Raw genomic sequence first — 25,832 nt, 5'->3', positions numbered from 1 at the left:
ATGTCCTGAATAAAATATAGGTAACCAGAAGAAAAATGCTTGTTTCTTGTTCATCAAAGGACCTGGGAGCCATCCTTGCTTCCCTGTACTACCGAGGGGCTGTATCTGCTTATTCGAACCTTTGGTACTCAATCCCATAAGTCTTGATAATTCCACTGACCTGGATCACTAATGCAGCTTTATTTATGACTTTAAACCATGAGATTCCTAAAATTTTGTTAGAAATCCCACTTTTTCATCTCAGACTGCAGTAGTAATCTGAGTTAAACCTAGATCATTTAACTCTTCTCTTCCTGGAGAACTATAAGAAGACATTTCCACGACTAGTCATACTGGTTTATTTATCCCATCAGCATCCCTCATGTAAGCAGGATCCTGAACCATATTTCTGACTCTAGTAGTGCTCTGCCCTTCCATCCTCATCTTAATTGGAAAGCAGAAGTCCCTGAAACACCGCTTAAAATTTTCATCAAGAAAGGCATAGAGAATGGGGTTCAGGCTGCTGTTGGTATACCCTAAGGCGATACAGAAGTAATAGCTGGAGAGGGCAGCTGTGCTGTGAGAAGTGCTCCCCAGAGCCTCCACAAGGATGAAAATGTGAATGGGAGTCCAGCAGATGATAAAGACTGCAACCACCACCAGGACAAGCCTGGTTATTCGACGGAGGTTGCGATCTTTCTCTCGAGAGCCAGAAAGGAGTCGGACGCTCTTTAAGCGCAGGATCATCAGGGTGTAGCAGATAATGATAATGATGACAGGGATCACAAAAGCAAATACAAAGACGCAGATCTTCATGAAGAGATCCCACCAGGAGTAATCGTCATCCGGGAACTGCAAGGAGCACTCAATGGTGTCCATGTCTGCGAGACATGTGAACAAAACAAACAAAACCACAAAAAGAAAATTATAATTACCATGGCTGCAAAGTGTTTTAAATGTAAATGTTAATAATTTTGGTTGCAAAGGTCTAATTTATACTGAGATGACATTACCTGAAGCAGATTATTTAATTAAGAATAAATATAAAAAAATAAAAGAGTAAATGCCATGTATATTAACCATCCTATTATGGAACATGGAACCAGTAAATCACCATTTATTACTAACATACACTAAACTACAGAATAAATTAAATTAGCCATCAGTATGAATTATCTAGTTGTGGAGACTGGTTTGACATTGATTACTTTCACAACAGTTAAACTGTTCATTCAAATATGAGCTCATATTTGCATTTCCATTTATTTAAGTTTCTCCCAGACCCAAGGTTCTGGTAATAAAAGCTAGTATTTATTTGTAATAAATGACTAAATATTGCAAACCAGTCATTTAATTTAACAACAGGCGACTTGTCCTAAAAACACTAACTGGTTTATAAGAATCATTAAATAGGTCAGTAAAAATGAAATCTGTCTTATATGATCCAGGTATTATGATTTAATGGAACCAATGGTGACCCTAGTGATTAAGGATATTGTTGAAACATAAATAAAGTTTTGGAGAAAGAAAAAAAGAAGGTGGAGAAGGAGAAAAATTTAAAAGAAGGAAAGGGGAGGAAGAGAATCATCATCATCATCAAGGAAATTCATAAATCAGACACATTTTTCATTTTTACCAACATTGACTATGTAACATAAAACAAATATTGTTATGTGGTAACTTAAGAAAACTGCTATATTTGCCCTGCTTTTTTTTAATGGAGAGTATTTTTTGGGGGGAGTGACCATAATATTACAAAGGACGGAGATCAGAAAGAGCAGAGACCCAAGCAAGATAAGTACCTTTTTAATGCTTTCATTGTGGATCTGCTCACCCCTCCAGAGCTCTCCTCTTCCCCAAGCATCAGCCAGCCCACATTTTTTCCTCTTGTCTCTGAGAAGCCATATAGCACAAAGCAGGCAAACTCTTTTTGTGTGTGTGTGTGTGTGTGTGTGTATTTTTCTGAAGTTGGAAATGGGGAGGCAGTCAGACAGATACCCGCACGCACCCGACCAGGATCCAACCAGCATGCCCACCAGGGGGCGATGCTCTGCCCATCTGGGGCATTGCTCTGTTGCGACCAGAGCCATTCCAGCGCCTGAGGCAGAGGCTATGGAGCCATCTTCAGGGCCTGGGCCAACTTTGCTCCAATGGAACCTTGGCTGCGGGAGGGGAAGAGAGAGACAGAGAAGAAGGAGAGGGGGAGGGGCGGAGAAGCAGATGGGCGCTTCTCCTGTGTGCCCTGGCCGGGAATCAAACCTGGGACTCCTGCACGCCAGGCCAATGCTCTACCACTGAGCCAACCGGCCAGGGCAGGCAAAACTCTTTTTGTACTGATACTTCCTTATGGGTAAAGTAATTGTGAGCAATATTGAGTGCTATTTTAATAATGAAAATATTTTCTTCTGACATTGGAAAAATATGCTTGAAAAGTACCAAGAGTGGGTTTAAATAGTGAAACAAGTTTTATTAGTAATGTTTTCTGAACTTTAGTGCAATTAATGGCCGATTCCTTTCAGTAAGCATTCTCCACAAACAACACTATGAACTACTAACACCACTCAGCTCTGATTGGTCTACAGAAATTATCTAAACACAAAACACACTTCTCTTGGTCATCCAGGACTCTTGACATATGTGTGATGGAAAACACCAAAATGTTCTAGAGACGATTTCTTATCATGTGAACAAAATCAGCTTCAGAAAATAAAGACACAAAGAAAGCATAGAGCCCTTTGACAAGACCACTTCAGTTTTCTCCCATTTTTTCCTCTATTTGCTGAATAAATGAATCTTCTGTCTACACTGGTGGATCTTTTCTTCCATTGCATCAGCACACATTCATCTACAGAAAGTCCTTCCTGGAAAACTCATAACTATCTTCATTTTCTCTTTCAAAAACTTAATTGAAATCCATTTCTTCTAGGATGTCATTTTCTGACAAAGATTAGAGGAGGGTAGTGGTTAAGTTTACAAGAATAACATGAAATATAAAAATAAACTCTTTACTTTTCTCTGGGAAAAATCATCCATCTTCTTTTATTATTTAGCCTATTCTTTCAAGTTCATAATAGTATATATGCAGCATCTCCTCTTATATCAAAGTAATTATGTTTAAACACCTAAAGCTTAGTTTCTTTCAATTTTATTTCTATTTGTTCTACATCTGTAGAAACAAAATCCTGTATGTAAATAATCTTATATAAATACTCTTCTTTGACAAAGTTTGCATTTCTTAAATTTTGCCTTTCTTAACATTTGCAGTGGCTATGCTGGAAATTCATTTCATAGCGTCAGAATAAAAAAAAATTATGCTCCATTAAAAAAAATGTGTACCATGCAAGATAAGCTATGATTTTAGCATCTGCTCTTTCACTATGACCTAGAAAGTCATATTCAATTATCTGTACTCATAGGTACCATAAACATTCTTAACACATTGTCACATTTAGACAACTGCTAAGGCAGTTAATAACAAAGTCCAAAATGGTTGTTTACTCCCCTTTCTCCAGGAGTTTCTATTAAGACCAAATATATTTTCACTCTTTTATTTTTTACTAGTAAAGCAAAACTCCTAAAACAGTAGTTCTCAACATAGTTGCAGGTCAGGATCAGTCTGGGAAGATTTTAACAGTCTTGGCACAGAGACTATGCCTCAGGTCAGTTGAACCAAACACTGCAGGGTGGTATCCAGGCAGTATTATTTTCTAAAGTATGCAAGTAGTTTCAATGTGCAGCCCAAGGTGAGAACCACTGTCCTAGAAGTAAAGGAAAAACATCAAGTATCTTGTTGGCATGAGGTAAGAACTAATACATACAAAATTTAATGGTCTGGTCATCTGCTCTACCATCCATCAGTGAACCTGATTTTGAATGGCCTACAGCAATATGTAGCTGTTAAGCTAGAGCTCGAGTGATAAACTACTAAGAAGAAGGAAAAGAGCAGTATGTCTTTAATAATAACCTGGCCCTTTGTAGGAGAAAGAGGAGGAGCTAGGAGTTGTATCTCAGAATTGACAGAATACAATGGAATTGTATCTCAAAAATCCATAGGCCTGTGGTTTTTTTACTTTTAGCTTTATCCCTCCAGATTCTCATAGCACTTCCAAAACATACTGCTCACAAAAATTATATATTTATAGCTTCATATTCATTTTGAAATATCCCCTAATGTTTGTGAGCAGTATAGGAGGTAGGAGGGGTTCTGTGTTCAGGTAATGTCATTATCTCATCTTGTGTTTAAATGTGAAAATAAACACAAATTTGTTTTATTTCTTATCTTCCATGGATTTAGGCATTCTATTTCTATTGTCTTTTGACTTTTCTCCTAGATGTGTGTCCTAATCACTCCCAAATTAAGTTCGTTTCATTAGAAGTTATGTTTTAAAAAATGAAATAAAAATGCCTCCTTACCTTCTCTGACTTTGGTTCCTCCAAGAACAATTGCAGATATGCCAACAGATGAAGACAGGAGCCAAATACAGATATTGATGATCTTCGCCTTCAAGGGTGTGCGAAAGTCCAATGCCTTGACAGGGTGGCACACAGCAATGTATCGATCTACACTCATCATGGTCAAGGTGAATATACTGGTAAACATGTTGTAGTAGTCGATGGAAATGACTATCTTGCACAGCACATCCCCAAATGGCCAGGAATTCATCAGATAAACTGTGCTTTGGAAGGGCATGGTTGTAGTAACTAAAGCATCCGCCAGAGCCAGATTAAATATATAAATGTTAGTCGCTGTCTTCATTTTAGTGTATCTAAAAAACCAGAAACAAGATAATTTCCCTTCATTTTATGTCAAATCCATGAGGTAAATGTGCTTGCAAAAAACTTTTGGGTTATTAAATTTGTTTTTCATTCACTTATTCTTTATGTATTATTGAGTGTCTATTAGAAAAAGAACTATTCTAGACTTTAGGGTTAGTATAAAAATGGGCAAAAAGTTCTGAATTTAGCTTTTATTCTAGTGCTTTGTGCAAAAAAAATACATTTAAATTAAAAATTAACAGGTTAAGAAAACAGCAGAGATAAATAGGTGAATATACATAGTGTAGCTCTTTTCAACAGACTGGCTAAAATACAACTAACTGTTGATTTTTGTTTGTCACTGTGCACTGGTTTTTCATTTTCAATGCATTATGTAAACAGAGCAGTCTGAGTTCTCCCCTTAAACGTCATATAACTAAATGTAATGTAAATAGATAAGAATTGTTTTTCTTTACTTCCATTTTAGGTTAGTTTTCAAGCACATAATTTGTTTCATCTTCCAACTGAGGGAAGAGTAATTTTCAAAGTAGGTCAGAAAGATTGCCTTTAAGCCCAAATTATTCTTTTCATTACAACATGAAATTTAGAACAATTCCATTTTCAGCTAAAACCAAATTAAGAAAATTCTTTTACTTAGGATGTTTCCTCAGGGATTTATAGGGCATGAAATGTTCCAAACTATCAGCAGATTTTCAGAGGCAACAAGCTAACATATGTTGGAAAAACTCTGTATGTTAATTACGTTCTACACATTTCTGATTTGCAGACTTTATCACAATTAATTCAGCCATGCCCCGTGAACCTTCAAAGAGCCAGTCTTCCTCAATGTTATGGTGATGATTTTTATTAAAGGTCATTTCAAAGGAGCTTTTTTATGGAAAACCACTTCTGTTTTGGCTCTACATCATTGATCACTGTGTTGGTGTCATTCAAAACATAAATTTCCACATGAGAAACCTCTTTTACCATAAAATTATAGAACAACCTTGGTTCCCATTAAAAATAGTATGTTCTAATATGAAGTAAGATAATCCTGAATCTGAACTCAGTATAAGATTTTTCTGGGTTTCAGCTTCTGTTAAAAAAGGTTAATAAAACTGAACTGGCAATACATAAGATAAAGGTAGTAGATGGCCTGATTTAAAATATCTGACACACAGAATCACACTTCAGTCTCAGTTTCTCAAGGTCCCCCATCCAATCCTCAATATTTTATTCCTCATTTCTCTTCTTGTTAGGAAATGTATTTGTGCTTGGATGAGGCATTATAAGAACTGGTACTAGACTTCAATAATTTTTGGTTTCCATTTTGATACTCTATTGACTAACCAGCACTTTAATCTGGAAAGTGGAGAAGTTGATTTAAAAATATGCTTTGCTTTATAGTTTTTACTCAAATATTTTTAAATGGCCCACAGGCTTTAGAAGTGAGTAAATGTGCAAAGTCAATGCTCAGAGCATAGGTTTTATAAATGCATAGATAACTAAACAAGTACCATATTTCCCCCTGTATTAGATGCTCCCATGTATAAGATGCACCTTAATTTTGGGGCCCAAAATTTGAAAAAAAAAATGTATTATATAAAATTATTGAACTCAAGTTTTTTAGTCATCATAAAATTAATACAAGTCCTCATCACTGTCAAAACTTCCATCCATTAGCTTGTCCTCATTTGTGTCTGATGATGAATCACTGCATTCATATATTGCCTCATCCTCAGTTCCATCTATGGCATTTGAAATAACACACTTCTTAAATGACATGACAATGATCTCAATCTTGATATTATCCCAGGATATTTTCACTCAGGTACAAACTTCTCCTACAGTTGGTTTCATCACTCTTTTGGTTGGTATAAAATTGTCTCCAGAAAACTTCATCCATTGGCTCCATTCATCTCTCATGGTAGCTTTGAAGGGTTTGTTAATGCTGACATCAAGTGGTTGGAACTAGGATGTCAAGCCTCCAGGTATGATGGCAAGTTTTGTTTTTTGCTCTGCAGCAATCTTCTTTGTGTTTTTTGTTATGTGTGCCCTGAACTGATCAAGCACCAATAGGGCAGGTTTGTGTAAGAGCCCACCTGGTTTCCTTTTCCAAACTTTCTCAAACCAGATCTTCATCCCATCTTGATCCATCCAACCCTTGTCATGAACGTGGACAATCACTCCTTGAGGAATGTCTTCTTTGGCATTGTTTTGCGTTTAAAAATCAGCATAGGAGGCAGTTTTGTTCTCTTGGCACAAGCTAGAACAACTATATCATGACTCTTTTCATGTCCACTTGTCTTCACAGTTACAGTTTTTACCCCCTTATCAACAGTTCTGTAAATTGGGACATCAAATTGAAGGGGGACTTCATTCATATTTGCAATCTGTCCCAACTCAAACTGATGTGTCTTCTAACAAGGAATGCCATTCTGCTCATAGCTTTCACGCATCTTTTGGGCGAGTCTGGTGTGTGTACGCATGCTTAGTCCATTCCATTTCATGAACCTGATTTATCAATTGTGTCCACCTTTGAAATCAGAACATTCTTTTTCCTCAGCAATTCTTCTTGCCTCATGCTGAACCATCTTTGTGGAGAAAGGAATTCCAATTGCTCTTTGCTCTTCAACCCATATCTTTAATCCCTCTCTAAATCAGGCCATTTTTCTGACTTGCCTCTTGTGATCTTCTTCTGCTCTGGCATTTTCAGTAGGGTTTCTTCTTCCTGTAGCCAGTCTTGGATTGATTTCTCAGTTGGCGTTGGACCAAACTTACATTTAGCAGCATGATTTCCATTTACTTTTGTAAACTGGATCACTTTTAACTTCAATTCAGCACTGTACAAAAATCTTTTCTAAACCATTTCTATGCAGAATGTGGCAAAACATAACCTAACAATATACCGGTAACAAGTGCAAAACAATGAGTGCAAAGACAACAAGCACAAAAAAGCAGGAAATGAAAGTAAAATAATCTACAACAGTGATTGCAAAAACAAGTGCAAAAGCCTGACCAGGAGGTGGTGCAGTGGACAGAGCATTGGATTGGGATGCTGAGGACCCATGTTCGAAACCCCGAGGTCACTGGCTTGAGTGCAGGGTTGCTGCCTTGAGCAAGGGGTCACTCGCTCTGCTGGAGTCCCCTGGTCAAGGCACATATGAGAAAGCAATCAATGAACTACTAAGGTACCATAACAAAGAACTGATGCTTCTCATCTCTCTCCTTTCCTGTCTATCTCCATCTGTCCCTCTCTCTAACTCTCTGTCTCTGTCAAAAATAAAAAATAATAAAAAAAATTTAAAAAAATTAAAAAAAAAACAAAACAAACAAGGCCCTGGCCGGTTGGCTCAGTGGTAGAGCGTCGGCCTGGCATGTGGAAGTCCCGGGTTCAATTCCCGGCCAGGGCACACAGGAGAGGCGCCCATCTGCTTCTCCACCCCTCCCCCTCTCCTTCCTCTCTGTCTCTCTCTTCCCCTCCCACAGCCAAGGCTCCATTGGAGCAAAGTTGGCTCTGGCTCTGAGGATGGCTCTGTGGCCTCTGCCTCAAGTGCCAGAATGGCTCTGGTTGTAACAGAGCGACGCCCCAGATGGGCAGAGCATCACCCCCTGGTGGGTGTGCCGGGTGGATCCCAGTCGGGCACATGCCGGAGTCTGTCTGACTACCTCCCTGTTTCCAGCTTCAGAAAAATACAAAAAACAAAAAACAAAAACAAAACAAAACAAAACAAAAAAAAAACAAGCGCAAAAAAAGCAGAAAATGCAAGTATAAACCTCTACAACTATAAGACACACCCAGTTTTTAGACCCCAAATTTTTCGAAAAAGAGTATATCTTATAATGGGAAAATATGGTATATTTACTGAAACAGAGTCAAATATTTCTAACTCACAAGACTGAAACGCTATCTATTCAAATAGTTTCTTCTTAAAAATATGGTTTTATGTTTAAATACTGCATCTTACCAACTCACCTTTTACTTCTTCAACTTTTTCCCCCAGAGCCCAAATATTAGCAAAGATTTTAGCAGGCAATATCTTTGACTTTTTTTATTTTCATATAGTTTTTCTGGCATTCTCTTTTTTTCTTTATAAAATTAGACTGATCTCTGCCTTACAAGCTTAGGCAGATGTGAGTTCTAGTCATTTTTTCCTTCCATATGATAAACTTTGGAGAAGTCACTAAAAACTCTGAACTACAGTTTCCCAATTATAAAATGAGAAATAGAATGCCTATTTTATAAAATTCCTGAAATAATTAGAAGCATGCACATAATCTGGAGAATATGTATAATTTATTTCATGTTCCCCAACTCCTCTTTTCTCTCTTATGTGGGTGAAAGCCACCTGTTACTACTGGAAGCAGAGAGGAACATAGGTTATTCTTAAGGCCCATGGTTGTATTTCCTAACTTAGTTTGAATATAAAGGATAAGAGTAAAAATGAAGCCCAGAATCTTACACATTTGAAGAAGAAGAATAGAATGTTATGGTATGATATGGTTAATATAATATCATCTAATGCTCACAAAAATTAGGGGATATTTCAAAATAAATATGAAGCAATAAAATAGTCCCTAATTTTTGTGAGCAGAATATAATATAATATAAGAATATAATGGCCCTGGCCGGTTGGCTCAGCGGTAGAGCGTCGGCCTAGCGTGCGGAGGACCCGGGTTCGATTCCCGGCCAGGGCACACAGGAGAAGCGCCCATTTGCTTCTCCACCCCTCCGCCGTGCTTTCCTCTCTGTCTCTCTCTTCCCCTCCCGCAGCCAAGGCTCCACTGGAGCAAAGATGGCCCGGGCACTGGGGATGGCTCTGTGGCCTCTTGCCTCAGGCGCTAGAGTGGCTCTGGTCGCAACATGGCGACGCCCAGGATGGTCAGATTATCGCCCCCTGGTGGGCAGAGCGTAGCCCCTGGTGGGCGTGCTGGGTGGATCCCGGTCGGGCGCATGCGGGAGTCTGTCTGACTGTCTCTCCCCGTTTCCAGCTTCAGAAAAATGAAAAAAAAAAAAAAAAAAAAAAAGAATATAATGTACATTTTTAAGTAATTATAAAATGTTGAATGGTAACTTGCTCTTGGCTTTTCAAAAAATATTTATAACAAATGGATGCATGAAATTTCTTAACAAGTTATAAAGAATTTAAATTCTGTCATCAGATCTCAGAATACAGATGCACCCACAACAAAAATGTCTACAAATTACACTAATTTTAACAAGCTCAGCCAATCACTCATGTGAGCTACAAAGGACTTAGAGAGGTCCCTGTGCTCTCCTGCTGTGGAGAGCCTTGGATCTGATAACATCCCAATGTCATAGCATCACCTTCCTATTTTGAGAAGGTTCATAATAATGACAACAATAATAATCACCATTTATTTTAAAACACTCCCTGTGTCAGGCAGTCTGCTCTGCATTCCACATGCTGTATTCCATTTAGTCCTCACCGTCACTCTGTGTGGTAAATATCAGTATTCCTATTCTATAAATTCTGTAGGATTCCCTATTCTGTAAATTTCCCAAAGTTATATAGTTATGAAGAGCATGGCAGGAATTCAAACCCAGAGGTCTAATCCCAGCTTCCCCATTCTTACTCTTCCCAGCACTGTATTTTATGAAACTCAATATTTTTACTTCCATGTATCTTATTTGATTCTCACAACTCTCTTTCAGGTTAACTAAAGATTTACGTCTTTTCTCAAATATAGCTTAAGACAGACTCAGGTAAGTAATCTGTCTAGTGTTAGCAGAGGCAGGAATTCAGTGGGAGGATCTGAAAGGGGCAGGAAGGCAGGCCCCTCTTACACATTTCTGAAAGACACATGTTTATAACCCTACAACACCAGAAAATGGAGAAATAACAGGCATAATTTAAAATAATAAATAAACATGATTTCAACAAATATTTATTGACAGTCTTTTCTGGACTACACTGGACTGGATCCCATAAGTAATGATTATAAGACAATGCCCTCACCCTAAACCATAGTCTGGTTATGCTGTTGGGTATTGTTTGTATATAATCCAAAATGAAACAGTAGTCCTTCCAGTCACTGTATATCCACAGTTGAAAAAAACACAAGTAAGCTTTCTTACTATGATAGGATATGAAAATATTTTCCACTTCATCCACACTGCTTTACAAAAATTCACAAGTATTTCAAGTGAAATGGCACCATCTGGGGGCTGGGGGGAGTTGGGACTTATGTGGAGAAGTTGGAAGTGGGCTGGAAGCAAGTGGTTGCACTTTTTAGCACACACACCACAGGAACATATGGCACTAAAAGAGCAAAGTCTGTGGGCTACCCTCACTAAACTTGACAGTGTTACAAACCTGAAAATGACAGTCTGGTGTATAAGGAGAGATGGTGGAGCAGGCCAAAAAGAGGGGTCAACTAGGGAACTGAGAGTGGGAGCCATCAGTCAATATGGCAGAGGGTGTCTCTAGGAGTTAAAAATGCTCCCTTACTCAAGACCTTGTTTTGAGTAAGTTTTTTTTACAGAGTTCTAGAGCTTTTAATTTGGTAACCATATACCCTTGTGTGATGGCAAAGGGGACAAAGTTATCTTATGAGCTATGAGGAATCAATGTCTCCAGACAAGGTTTCTGGGAAAGTGTTACACTTGTCACCCAAGAAATAGGTACCAGTGGTAAGAATGTTGAGCTTGTGACACAGTGGTCTCAGGGCCCTTTCCATGTGCCAGCTGTGTGCTCAGATGACATACAGGGAGATCATTCTTGGATTATTATCTTGCCTTGCTATTAAAGTGTATTGTCCAAGTGTGTTTTTTTCCAATTTAAATAATGATTAATTAATCAGAAGCTCCTTTTTAACTTTATAACAGTATGAGAAATCTATGATCTTGATGGCTAAGTACCAATTACTTAGCACAGTACTTGGTACTTGATAATTGCTCAGTGAATGCCAGCTGTCATTGTCATCATTGCTACTATTGCTGTTGTTATTATTGATGTTACTGCTGTTGTTGTTATTGTTGTTACTATTATTATTAATTATCTGCTACAGTTCTGATCATCCATATCACAATCCCAGAAGATAAAAATTCCCCCATTTTTTTCTGAATATGATTCTCGGGTTTTCTGAGAGTCATTTCTAATAAATAAAGGAATTCATAACTGTCATTCCAAAGCTTCTTAAGGAGTCAGAAGTTTTATCAGAGAAATAATGTGATTCTTAGAATTCTGCCACATCCATTAGCTAAAAATTGAAAACATTCTGATTAGTGTGGTCACATCTGTGTCATGAGGGCACATAACATTTGACATGAAGAAACAGGGCATGGTTCAGAAGGTAATACTGATGTAAAACATTAGCATACTGCCCCTCAATGGACAAATGCTCATGTACATTATGGTGTTTGAATTTTTCTAAAGGCAGTACACATTTTTCAGGTGAGGAAACTGAGTAAAGAGAAAGTTACTTGCCTGAAACCACCAATTCATGAGACAGGGGAACTAAAATCTGAGCCTTCTGAGTAGCCATCAAACTATAGTTCCAATATAATAAAAACAATAAATACCTACAAGCCAGACTTTAATTTACAATGTTAGAGCTGCACTAGGAATCTGAAGATCCCCAAACACCAGATTCAGCAGGAGGAAAAGTCTGCAGTCCCTGAAAAAATGCAATCCTTTTAACCAACAGTGGAAGACTAGCATAGTGAAAGACAAGTTTCAGCACTCTTTTCTCTTCATTGTCAACAACAAGCATAATTTACTCTCTTTCCTGGGCATGTTTTGCAGACATATGACTTTCTAGATTTTATGTTTAAAATGGTGAAAAATAATGATGGCTGTACTGATGTGAATTCTCAGAAGAATTAATTTGAAAACATAACAAGTGTGCTTCGTTACGTCCTGCAGATACCTTCAGTTTATCTTGAAATTAATTTGTTCTCTGTCATTTTGAACTATTTACTATTGAAATAATGGTTCTTTCCTAAAGGGAAGTAGCTTATTAATTTTACAAAAAGAAGGGAAATTTAGTTATTGTATCTCCAGTGATCTGACTTTAAAATTGCTTCAATTTATAGTATTTTAAAGGAGTCATATTCCCAAAGACATCAAGCCCCTTCGTTTCCCCAGAATTAATCTCCCATACAAAGAGCAAAAACTAGAAAGAGAATTAAGAAGTAAAGTATGTCCCTGAGTACAACTGTGGAGACTGCAGTCACTGGGCAAGTAGTGACACATAGCCAGAGTAGTGAATATGCATAACATCACACCTTAAACAGGTCAGTGGTGGGGACAGGGGAAGAAGGGGAATGTCAAAGTAGTAATTTTACTGAAATAGCCAGTACCCCAGGAACTGCTCATTCTGCCTGTAGTCAGGGACCTGATTTTCAGAACAATGTTTAAGTAAATTCAACTTTGTATGTAGTGTGCTTAGAGAGGCCAATAACACTACTGGAAAACTACAAATCTCAAATGACTGAAGGGTTGTTTCCTAGTGTACAGCCGCCTGGATATGTACGTAGATATCTTAAATTATTTTTCCACTTTTATACTAAAAACTGACCTAGCTAAGGTAGACCAAAAGGTCCTGGCAGAGAGGTAACACAAGTTCCCGTCTGCTCTGTCCTCTGTCAGAGGAAGTGAGCTCTTCACTAGGTGGAAAGCAACATCGAGTTTTGTTAAATGAGTTAATAGTAAGTTAATGAGCTCAACAGGAACTCAGAAAATTGTTTCTATTGTATAGCTGACTTTTAAATGCTCACCTCTGGCCATTTTAATCTAATGGCTTCCTTGCCTATCTGTAGACCAATTCCTTTGAAAAATCTCAATTCACTATGTTTTATATTTTCTTATCTTTTATGTAAATTCTAACTTGCTTGGTCAGCAAGCCTTTTGCAATATTTTGTCCACTCTTAAAATCTATATTCTTCCTATATAAATTTTCCTAATCTAAGTCATAAGCCAGCACCCCTTCCAAAGAAAGAAAGAAACAAACAAAATCTATTGATTGGTTTTCTGTTGAGGAATAAATAAATGTTATTCTGAAATGATCTTTTGTTCAAACAGGCTTGGCCTGTCTTGCAGCCATATAATTTCAGATTTTTAGCTGAGCACAGAGCTTCCCAGGGTTACAATCAAGTGTATTCATAAATTAATGGGGAGAAAAAGAGGTGCCAACTGCACAATTCACATAAAGATCCTGTTGCTCAGGAGATGAAGCTGAATGAAAATGGAGAAGCTCTATCATCTCCCAGCAAGAAATAAGTTCCCCCTGGAAGTAATTTTAAGACAGGCACCAGGAAAACCTGTCATCTTGTAAAGTCAAGATAATCAAGAAGTAATCATGGAGCCTACAACTTTTTCTGGAGTTTGTTAGGGTTTAGGAGCTCTATACTAATCACAAAATTTGTTTTCTTTTTTTCTTTTATTTGTGTGTGTGTAGGGGGGTGCTATTTAGTCTCTCATATCTGAAACAGTTCCACAAGGATTTGTACTTCATCTGCAATCACATGTCCCACAGAGAAGAAAATAGCTAATCCACATAAACACTTGCAATAAAATCAATTTTCTCTTTTTGGAGCTTGTCAAATGATAAAATTACTTTGAGAAATGTAAGACAGGCTCTTTTGTAAATAACTTCTTAAGTTATCTTTGCTATTCTTGCCTTAAAGGAAATGTTTAATGTTGATCCCAAGAAAGAGAATTCAGGATAAACCAAACACATTTTTTAAACCAAAGCCTAAGGTAAGACTGATGTTAAATAATAGGGAACAACATATGTCTAATTATACAACATATCTCTGACTTTTCTCTAATTCTCCTCTAGGTGTAGCTTGATGATATTATCTAAGATACACTATCTTGACATTTGAGAGACTATGGAATATGTGTGCACATAAACTGCAATAATACTTAAGAGAGAAGGAATAAAATAGCTGGGAAGGAAAAAAGGGCAGGCACTATAGCAGACACTCTGATTGGGCCACCCCATTTCTCCCATACTTCTTCAATTTGGTTACAGCCACATGGTTTTGGTCAGACTGGCACAGGTTCAACCATGAGGCCCAGACTGAGTCAGGTAAAGATTTTCTATAAATTAAAAGAAAATATATATTATCATGAATACTGAAGCTTGAGGACAGTGTTCTCTTAAGTACAACAGGAAGAGAATAGGCAGTGTTTAGAGATGAATTATGTAGCCCCCAAATTCATGTGTTCAAGTTCTAAGCCCTGCTCCTCAGAATGTGACTGTATGGGAAGGAAGAGCATTTAAAGTGGTAAAATGAGATAAAATTAAGGTAAAACGGGCTCTTAAGATATCCTTTCATCCAGTTTTACTGGTGTCCTTATGTGAAGAGAAATTTAGGACACTGACACACCCAGAGGGAAGACAATAGGAAGACACAAAGAGAAAACAGCCACCTGCAAGCCAAGGTGAGATGCCTCAGAAGAAACCAACCCTGCTAATGTCTTGATCATAGACTTCTAGTCTCCAGCAGTATGAAAAAATAAATGTGTTATTTAAGCCACCTGGTCTGTGGTACTTTGTTATAGCAGCCCTTACAAGTTAATACATGCAGATTCTCTAGAAACCCGAGGTACCTGCAAGATAATCATATAGAGCCATCTAGAAGGAAGTCAGCCAACTGAGTCTGCAGTTAGATAAGAATACCTAGGAGAGAGATTCATGGATTTAGTATTGGTCAGAATTTACCTGAATGTATGGCTAGCTAGAGGAATGGATGATACCATTAGGAGTCTGATGGTGAGCCCTGACCAGCTGGCTCAGTGGTAGAGCATCAATCCGGCATGTGGAAGTCCTGGGGTTGATTCTTGGCCAGGGCACACAGGAGATGCACCCATCTACTTTTCCACCCTTCCCTCTCTCTCCTTCTTCTCTATCTCTCTCTTCCCGTCTCACAGCCAAGGCTCCATTGGAGCAGAGTTGGCTCAGGTACTGAGGATGGCTCAATGTCCTCTGCTTCAGGTGCTAGAATGGCTCCAGTTGCAACAGAGCAATGCCCCAGATAGGAGAGCATCATCCCCTGGAGGGCTTGCCAGGTGGATCCTGGTTGGGTGCATGCCTGAGTCTGTCTCTCTGCCTCACTGCTTCTCACTTCAGAAAAATACAAAAAAAAAAAAATAAAGAAAGAGTCTGATGGTCAGTTTGATGTACCATCTTCTCCAGACTATGCCCCCATAATATTCAGTCAAATATTCACCTAGGTATTGCTGTAAAGGTGTTTTGTAGATGCGGTCAAAGTCCATAATCAGTTGACTTTAAACAAGAGATGTTATCCCAATCTGGTGGGCCAGATCAAAACTGTTGAAAGGCTTTAAGAGTACAGCTAAGGCTTCCCTGAGATAGACAAAATTCCCCCTGGGGATGACATCCTGCCTTTCTTGGTATCTGCTTTATGGGTTCTAGACTTGCCTAGCCAGCTCTACAATCATGTAAGCCAATTCCTTGCATGTAAGCCAATTCCTTGTACATGTTACTCTTAACATGTACATCCTCTACTAGATCTGCTTCTCTAGTGGAAAACTGCCTAATGCAGAGAGTAAGCCAAGTAAGAACTGAAGAGAACTAAGAAGGCTCTGGAAAATATGACTAAGAAACACCAGAGGAAGAGGAATCTGTAATGGAGACTGAAGAGAAACCTAAAGAATCTATAAGGAAGTCAAGGACAAGATGCTGTTGGAGGAAGTGAGAAATGTAAGATTGGTTAAGCATTCCAAATCTCCATAGAAATCAAGTGATAAACAGCCTAATGTGAGCATCTGAAATGGAGTGATGTCTGACCTGCGGTGGCGCAGTGGATAAAGCGTTGACCTGGAAACACTGAGGTCGCTGGTTTGAAACCCTGAGCTCACCTGGTCAAGGCACATATGGGAGTTGATGCTTCCTGCTCCTTCCCTCCTTCTCTCTCTCTCTCTCTCTCTCCCTCTCCTCTCTAAAATGAATGAATAAAATAAAATAATAAAAGAGTATTCATTTTAAAAAAATGTGAGTGCTATGTCATGGAGAGAATATAAGTGCACTGAGCTGAGGAACCTGCATTAGACAGGAAAATTAAGAGTAGGAATTGGGTGACGTCAGAGTAATGGCGGGGTAGGAAGCGATACCGATAAATCTCCCCCAAAACTCAACAAGATCTTCAACCAGAAACAGAAAAACCTATACTTGGAGCTTCCAGATGCTTCGCAATACACCCAAAGGTATGATTGCGTGAAAAATTGGCTAAATATATAACCAAACCCCGAAGGAAATAGGGAGTAAGAAATGCTCCGCCTTCCTCACTAACCTAAACAGGGCGGCTTTCTCTGGTAACTGTGAATATAGAAACTGAGGCGGGCAAAGGGGGTGAATACATCCAGGCCGCGAAACAAACGGCCGAACCAGGCTGTGGCACGGAGATCCAAGCCGAGGAAAATCTGATCCTGTGGCAACCCGGGCAATACAAGCTAACACTCGCGCCAAACCCAAACAAAGAAAGACAAGCGGCACGGCCATTTTACCCGGTCTCCTGACTGGTGCGCAGTTAGTGGGCGAGAGATTTCTTCCTAGGCCCCGGGAGTCAGTGCCCGTGTTGCCTCACGGAGAGGCAGGGTCAGAGGCCTTTCTGTGGGCCGAGGGCAGAGTCTCTGGGCAGCCCCAGCGCCCTGGGAAAGCCACGCACGGGAGGGAGTGAGAACTAATTCCAATGGTGGAGATTTTCCTTGCCGGAGGGTGTTTCACTCAGAGGGAAAGCGGCCGGCCTCATATCCTGGTTTGCGCGCGCAGATAAGAAGTGAGCGATTCCTCCGAGTGCCTTGGCTGTACGCGCCCGTGTTATCGCACAGAGGGGCAGAGTCAGGGGCCTTTGTGTGGGCCAAAGCGGAATCTCGGGCCGCCCCAGCGCCTTGCAAAAGCCGCGCACGGGGACGGAGCGAGACTCAATTCCAACGCTGCAACTTTACCCTGCGGTTGGGGGTTTCACTCAGAGCGTGAGACTGCTGGCCGGATATCCTGGTCTGCGCACGCAGCCAGTGAGTGAGAGTTTCCTCCAAGCGCCCCGGAAGTGGGCGTCCGCTTGTGTTACTGGACAGAGTGGCAGAGCCAGAGGTCTTTGAATGGCCGGAAAGCCCGCCTGATTATGCTACCAGCTCTGACTGACTGAGCCTTACCCAGAGCCCTGTGCTGAGTGGAAATAGAGTGGGGAGTTGCCAGCTCTTTGAGCCTCTTACTATCCAGGCAGAGGCAGCAGCAACCCCATAGCTGGATTATCAGGCTACTAATTGAGGAAGGAAAGACTAGGAGAAAGGCTCTAGGAACACGGACTCTCTCACTGTTGGAGCCTATAAATGCTAATAGCCTAGACTGCCAACGAGACTAAAGCACTATACATGACATTGCCATAGAGACTTATCAACTGCAAACCTCCACCTGAGCGTGGCAAAGGGGCAAAACCCGGAGTACAGAGTCACCGACCAGGAAGAGGGAGAGAAAAGAAAAAGCAAGAAGATAACCTCTCAAAATCAAGAATAATCTGCAGACTTTATAACCTATCCCATTTTATTATATTTGTTCGTTTGTTTCTCTTATCTTCATTCTTGATACTTTTTTTTTCCTCCTCCAATTTGGCCGATTAACTCTCTACCAGTCTTACTCTCTCCTCTCCTTGAACTACACTACCCATAAGTGTTACATCTCCCATTATCTTTTCTCTTCTCTTCCTTTCTCTCTATGAGGGTTGCACTCCAAAACCCTTAACTCTCTCTCTCTCTCTCTCTCCTTTCTTTTTTCTTCTTTTAGTGGTTCCCTCTTTTTTTCTCTCTCTCTCTCTTTCTTTTCTCCCTCTATATTAGTTTCTTCCTTTCTCCTTTACATCTCCTCTCACTCAAACCTCAATAACAAACAAATTATCTTATCTGGGACTCAAACTTATGTTTGTGGCATTCTGGGGGGTTTTTACTTCACCTTTTTAACTCACTAGCAGTGCTCCCATCCCTGGCTCTCCATATTATCTAGTTCTTGTTCCACTAAATACAATAGTAATTTTTTTATTTGTCCCCCCATTTTTCCGTTTTCCTCTTAATCCTCTCATCATAACTCTTAGACAACCAACACCTAAAAGCAAATCATTTTATTCTTGACCCAAAATTTTTCCTTATTTGCTTTTTGTGGGTCCATACGCTCTTTTTTTTTTTTTTCTCTCTTCTTTTTTCTTTTTTTTTTTTTTTTGTTTGCCCCTTTATTACTTTTCCCCAATTCAGGCCCTCCATCGCAGGCATTGTTTGTTATAATTCACAGTCCACCACAAGATTTTATCAAGAAAGAGGGGAGAGGAGAGGAGAGAAAAAAAGGAGGGGTGGAATAATTTCCTTTTTTTTTTTTTTTTTTTTTTTTTTTTTTTTTTAATTTTTATTTTATTTTTTTTTCTTTATTTCATTATTAATTTTTTTTTTAAAAAACACAACTTTTTTCGATTTTTTTTATTATTTTTTTAAACTTTTTATTCTTTATTAAATCTCATTAATACTATCAACAAAACCACCCTCAGATGCCATTAAGGAAGAGAAAATCGAATATCATGGATACAAAAGAAAGAGAGGTAACACAGCTAGATGAGGAAAAATCTATGGAGAAAAAATTTAATATATTGGAAACCTTGGAGCTAAATGACAGAGAATTCAAGATAGAAATCCTAAAAATCCTCCGAGATATACAAGAAAACACAGAAAGGCAATTTAGGGAGCTCAGAAAACAACTCAATGAACACAAAGAATATATGTCCAAGGAAATTGAAACTATAAAAACAAATCAAACAGAGATGAAAAACTCAATTCACGAGCTGAAAAACGAAGTAACAAGCTTAGCTAATAGAACAGGTCAGATAGAAGAGAGGATTAGTGAAATAGAAGACAAGCAACTTGAGGCACAACAGAGAGAAGAAGAAAGAGACTCAAAAATTAAAAAAAATGAGATAGCCCTACAAGAATTATCTGACTCCATCAAAAAGAATAACATAAGAATAATAGGTATATCAGAGGGAGAAGAGAGAGAAAATGGAATGGAGAACATACTCAAACAAATAATAGATGAGAACTTCCCAAGCCTGTGGAAAGAACTAAAGCCTCAAGTTCAAGAAGCAAACAGAACTCCAAGTTTTCTTAACCCCAACAAACCTACTCCAAGGCATATCATAATGAAATTGACACAAACCAACAGCAAAGAAAAAATTCTCAAGGCAGCCAGGGAAAAGAAGAATACAACATATAAAGGAAGGCCCATTAGATTATCATCAGATTTCTCAGCAGAAACTCTACAAGCTAGAAGAGAATGGACCCCAATATTTAAAGTCCTGAAAGAGAGGAACTTTCAGCCACGAATACTATACCCATCAAAGCTATCCTTCAAATATGAAGGAGAAATAAAAACATTCACAGATACAGAAAAGATGAGGGAATTTATCATCAGAAAACCCCCACTCCAGGAATTACTAAAGGGGGTTCTCCAATCAGATACAAAGAACAAAAAAAAACAGAGCCACAAGTGAAAGCTCCAAGAAGAACACAATAAAACCAAATTTAAACTGTGACAACAACAAAAAGAAAGAGGGGGAGAAGATGGAGATTAACAGTAGCAAAGGACGATGGAGTGCAAAAGTACTCACAAAATAGTTCGCTACAATGAACAGGTGGCCAGGACATGGAAACAACCAAAAAGCCCATCAATAGACGACTGGATAAAGAAGATGTGGCACATATACACTATGGAATACTACTCAGCCATAAGAAATGATGACATCGGAACGTTTACAGCAAAATGGTGGGATCTTGATAACATGATACGAAGCGAAATAAGTAAATCAGAAAAAAACAGGAACTGTATTATTCCATACGTAGGTGGGACATAATAGTGAAACTAAGAGACATTTATAAGAGTGTGGTGGTTACGGGGGGGGGGGGAGGGGGGAATGGGAGAGGGATAGGGGGTGGGGAGGGGCACAAAGAAAACAAGATAGAAGGTGACAGAGGACAATCTGACTTTGGGTGGTGGGTATGCAACATAATTGAACGACAAGATAACCTGGACTTGTTATCTTTGAATATATGTATCCTGATTTATTGATGTCACCCCATTAAAGAAATAAAATTATATAAAAAAAAAAAAAAGAGTAGGAATTATTCCTCCAAGAAGTTGACCTATGACAGACAAGAGGATAAAAGATATTAGCTAAGGGAACTCAGAAAAATGGAAGGTTCATGGGCATTGATTATTTCTAAAATGAGAGATATTTAAGTATGTCTAGGTGCTTAAAGACAAAAGCAGTGGAAAGAGAGACTACAGATAGTGTAGAAAATAGGTAACCACCGATATGGTAAAGAGGCCAGGAAAGAGTGGGAAATGGAAGTTCAAAACAAAGGAGCAGGATTTGCCTGGAATGAAAGAATGGGAACTCTTCAACTCAGCTGAAAGGGAATGAGGGAAGGATAGCTGCTAATGCATGTAAGTAAGAGAAGGAGTGGTCCTAGCATCTGGACGCTAGTATTGCAGTGAAGATCATTTGCTTACCATGAGGAGAATATGGTCAGATAAGAATGCTTGGGAATTAGTACCAACTAAGTTAGGGATTTTTTAAACGGGAAATGGTAAAAGGAATTGATTTCTTCTGGAAAATAGGAGAGAGACAAAGAAAAACTGCTGCCCTGACAAAGATAAAGTTGATTTTATTCAGCAGCATTCAGTTAGCTGGGTATAGGAAAAAGAAAGGTTATGGGCTTGATATAGGATTATGATTTGGTGGAAGACAGTAGCAAAAGATAAAAAAGGCAAGGTGATTGAGTATATTATTGATAGAGGATGAAGTTAAGGCTCCTGGGGTCTAGGCTAGGTAAGAAAGAAGAAATAGTCTGGGAGAAGATGAATAACTGCCCTGTAAGAAGGTATCCCAATGTTAGTAGAAGTGGCATAGTGGAAAATGAAAAACGGAATAACTCAAAGCACAGGATATGGGGTCAGGCTTCTGGGATCATTCTAACCCCAGAAGTTAGCAAGGTGTGACCTTAGTTTATTTAATCTTTCATTGTTTTAGTTTCATTATATGTTAAGTAGTCATGTTAATATACTTATGGCTGTGAAGATTAAATAAAATAATTCACACAAAGGAGGTAGCTTCACCAGCTTAGCATATCTTAAGTGCTCATTAAATTTTAATTATTTTTGCTAAGGAAAAGACAGCTGTCTGTGTGGGAATTTGTAATAAGGGTAGGAGAACGGATGTTTAAGATGTTAGAGATGGGGCTGCCTGGCAAGGTCTGGGATGTGGGCAGGAGTACAGGTGAAGAGGACACAAGGTTGGATCCTCAGTGTCACACCCACGGGCACGTAGTATTGGTAAGACATAAGGACATGGACCAAAGGCTGAGGAAGAACTTCCCACCCCAAGGCCACAAACCACAAAACCTGGAGGGAGGGAAGGTTGGAACAACAAATTTTAAGGTTTTTTTCAGTGAAAGGTTAATGTGCTCTAATAATCGGGAATTGTGGCAGATCACACACATTACATGATGTAAACAGTTGAAACTTTAATTTGTAAGGCAGGTAAAAAAACAGTCAATGCCACATGTGAGCATCCAAATTCCATCTCCAGAATGAGTTCTTAGATAACTGAACTATACCAGGACCCTTCTTCATGTTTACTAAGATAGCGTTCTTCTCAAAAGTGAGCCTCCATATTTTCCAGCAATGTTGCTCAGCCCTCATTACAACATCAGTTGTAAACAGTGCATTTTAATCCACACTTAGATTCTGCTTTCAGTTCTGACAAAATTCCAGGACCCTCTTGATGCCACCCTCTCCAATCTTCTGTCCTTTATTCATCTGAGCCAATTAAACCCAAGTCCACTAACTTTTCTTCTGAGGTTTTATTTTTCAATTCTTTGGCTATATATCAGTCTAAACAAATTCTAAATACTCCATAGTCCTCTTAGGTCTAGATTTAAGAGAACTATCATTTCAATAGGTTAGCATTCCAGGATGACAATACAGTATAACTCCTCATTTTTCACTTATTAGTAAATTTAATATCCAAGTAATTTAGAAAGAGGTGGAAGAATGGTGATGTTATATGTGAACTATCTAAGTTCTTTTGTATTTTTAGCTGAATTTATCCCCTTCTAACAAATTTAGTCCTGGATTAGTATATATATTCTATATATCAAATCTTAGTAAATCTATAGTAATTCTTTTTTTCTTTTTTGACATGTCTAATATTCCTCATTGCCTTTGCACATATATATAGAATTTTAGGATTTGTTATTCTTTTTAATCCTAGTCTGCAGGGCCATATAAAAAATTGTAGGGAAGCTAAGAAATTCTTCTCAAGCAAAAACTTCAGGTGCTCTTTCAAATGACAATAAACTATATTTGTTTTACTCAAGCATTTAGATGTAACATGAGTAGAAACAGAGTTGGGTTTTTTCTTGGTATCCACTTGTCTTTTTACAAAACAGCCTCTGTACCAAAAATCTTTAAAAATTTTTAACTACAATACAGAATACAGCTATCTTTTCTTTTAGTTACTATAATATTCTCTCTAATGAGAGCAGCCTGAAATTACTAATGACTTGGAAAAACAATTTGTTTTTAAAATATTCCCCCCCTTCTGTAACCTTTATTCATCACCGATAGAATTCCTGTAAAATGCAAGAAGCAATTATGGAAACCAAGGGTACCAAGGTACAGACATTAACTGTAAGTAAAAAACTGGCTTTGAAATATATTTGGAGGTTTAAATCATAGTTTTTAGTTCCAGAGCATGAATAAGGATAAACTACATAACATTCCCAAGCCAAAAAATAAAATAAAATAAAAGACATTTGTGTGACAGTGGTTTTCCAAGAGAATTAGACTCCTGCTACTGTAGATATTATTCTTAAAATTCATATAAATAAAAAGCCTATTTTTGAACTAAAGTCAAGATTTTAAAAAATTAGTTCCTCATCCTCTCAATGCCCCTAAATAGAGTGACTTGCATACTTTATTACACAGGAACTTCTCAGAGGATTATAAATTTCTTATTACTCTCAAAGGTGCATCTCCAGAGCTTTGTCTCCCAGAAAGCTCAATACACATATTTTGTAATGGGCAGCCACGACAAAGTTGGGATTTCTTTTCTTTTCTTTTTCTTTGTTGAGAGAGGCCAAAATAAGAATCACTTCAATTACCAGATAATTAGCATTATGTGGATAGGTGGATATTTATTATTGAATTTAACCTAATTCCACCAAAGAACAATAAAATTAAACCTTCAATTTCTCACAGTGGAAAATAAAAGGCAAAGCAATTTTGAAAACCTCCACAACCCATATACATTTAGAAGATTAATATTAGATGGCTTATTTACAAAGTCACTGATATTCTAAACAACTAGAATTTCAGTACTTAAAAAAAAAGGCTATGTATGGATATCAACAACCCTAAATGCTATATTGGTTTTTGCTTCATAAAGCATAACACTAATCTGATGAATCACAGGAAATTCTGAATTATCTACAGCGCATTTTGTGGGTCTGAATTTAATCTTAAGAGATTGGTGAAATTATATATACATAACACAGTGTTATAGAGAGCAGGAAAGCAAATCCTGCAGGGAAGGGGGGAAGGAATGGGGGGGGGGAGGGGGAAGTTGAGGGGAACACGGGGGTGGGGGGATGTACTCGGTGGGACACTTGAATCTATGTAAACACAATAAATTAAAATCATAAATGAAAAAAAAGAGAAATATTTTCAAAAAAAATAACAAAATGGTCCAAACTGGCACAGGCAACCAAGCAAAACCCAGACGAATGGACTAGTTTTCTTCCAGAAGACGTTGCCCGTGTGTCACACCGTGGTACTTACCCTGTGCACAATTTTCAGGAGGAATTGGGGGAAAGGGATAACTTTTACCTCTTCAAGAGCCTCTGGCCGCCCTGTGTGAATCTCGCAGCCCCTCACCAAAAACTCTCCTAGGAAATCTTTCAAGTCTAAGAGACCTCCCTTAGAGAATCTCTGGAGCCCTGCACAGACAGACTAGAGTCCCCAACACATGGCTGCTCCCCACTGCTGGTCTTGGTGGCTGGCCCCGATCCGCCCACCTGGCTCCCGCCACTGTGGCGCCAGGACCCCGAGCTCACCGGATAATCACGAACATGACCAGGGAATTTCCCACCAAGCCCACGACGAACACCAACGAGTAGACCGCGGTAATGATGACCGGGATGACGGGGGAGATGTGCGCGGAATCCAGCGGCGCGTCCTCAGAGCCCGCGCTACTGTTGCTGTCCAGCTCGGCCCAGTTCGTGACCCAAATGCTGCTGTTGGGGAGCAGGCAGGTGCTCGGAGCGCAGGTGGGGCCCTGATCGCCGCGAAAGATCTGAATCGGGAACTCCATGGTTGGGTGGCTGCAGGTGGAGAGTGAGGAAAAGCTGCACCTGCGGGGCTGCGGGAGCGAGAGAATAGGCTGGACCTGGAAAGGCAAACTTTGCCCGCCCCCAGGTTAGCGCGCCGGTGATGTTGGGGACCCAGGACCCGCTAATGCCCACCCCGGCCGCACGTCCCCGGGGCGGAACAAGGAAAAGGATGTCTAGCTGCCACCCTAGGTAACAGACGCGCTGCTGGGTGAGGCGTCGGGTGGGGCGGAGAGCTCTCGCTCCTTTTCCCTGACTCCTGAGATGCCCGCTCCCTTTCCTATGCAGGGTCCCCCGGTGGAAAGGTCCTTAGAGCTACTACAACTCTGAGACCCTAGGGACAAGAGACCTAGAGCACAGTGTCCTAGCTCCCAAGGACTTCGCCTCCAAAAGCCAAAGCTCACCTCTGGCTCTCAGACGCGCAGAGAGGTCCAGAGGTCGCCCTTTGCGGATGCTGAACCGCGCGTTCCCCGGTCCTGCTTAGCTCTCAGGGTCGCCGCGCACCCGCAGCCTTGCTCGGGCTCTCAGACCCCAGCTCGACGTTCTGCCCCAGGGCGCCTTTTCAGCCTAGCGTGATACCCGCGGCTCGGCCAGCGGCTCCCAGGATTGGAGGCGCTCAGCCAGGCAGGACGCGACGAGGACGTGGCGGGTGCAAGGGGCGCGCGGGCGCCGAGCTCGGAT

The 25,832-nt window shown here is 39.6% G+C and overlaps 1 protein-coding gene across 2 annotated transcripts; it reads right to left on the bottom strand.

Annotated features, from left to right (window-relative positions):
• Positions 1 to 327: 327 nt before the first annotated feature.
• On the bottom strand, positions 328 to 25,135 carry OPRK1 (opioid receptor kappa 1). Of its 2 annotated transcripts, none has more exons than XM_066372467.1 (3): positions 24,879 to 25,135; positions 4,393 to 4,745; positions 328 to 860 (listed from the first exon to the last, which is right to left on the bottom strand). In XM_066372467.1, the coding sequence occupies exons 1-3, from the start codon at positions 25,133 to 25,135 to the stop codon at positions 328 to 330; spliced, it is 1,143 nt and encodes a 380-aa protein (XP_066228564.1). The 2 variants fall into 2 exon arrangements, with proteins under 2 accessions (XP_066228564.1, XP_066228565.1); XM_066372468.1 differs by lacking the exon at positions 24,879 to 25,135 and adding an exon at positions 6,219 to 6,240 and having other exon boundaries at positions 4,393 to 4,743.
• Between the last annotated feature and the right edge of the window lie 697 nt (positions 25,136 to 25,832).

The sequence above is a fragment of the Saccopteryx leptura genome, chromosome 3 (genome assembly GCF_036850995.1).
Source record: "Saccopteryx leptura isolate mSacLep1 chromosome 3, mSacLep1_pri_phased_curated, whole genome shotgun sequence".
Taxonomy (NCBI): Eukaryota; Metazoa; Chordata; class Mammalia; order Chiroptera; family Emballonuridae; genus Saccopteryx; species Saccopteryx leptura.
This window is presented reverse-complemented; position numbering and strand designations above follow the sequence as displayed.

What these genes read in the sequence shown, in the direction of transcription:
- OPRK1 (XM_066372467.1), bottom strand. Translation starts at nt 25,135, where the DNA reads ATGGAGTTCCCGATTCAGATCTTTCGCGGCGATCAGGGCCCCACCTGC. An exon ending in GTCATGTTCGTGATTATCCG is followed by an intron (nt 4,746 to 24,878) that starts GTGAGCTCGGGG and finishes CTGGTTTTTTAG; the next exon opens with ATACACTAAAATGAAGACAG. An exon ending in AGGAACCAAAGTCAGAGAAG is followed by an intron (nt 861 to 4,392) that starts GTAAGGAGGCAT and finishes CATGTCTCGCAG; the next exon opens with ACATGGACACCATTGAGTGC.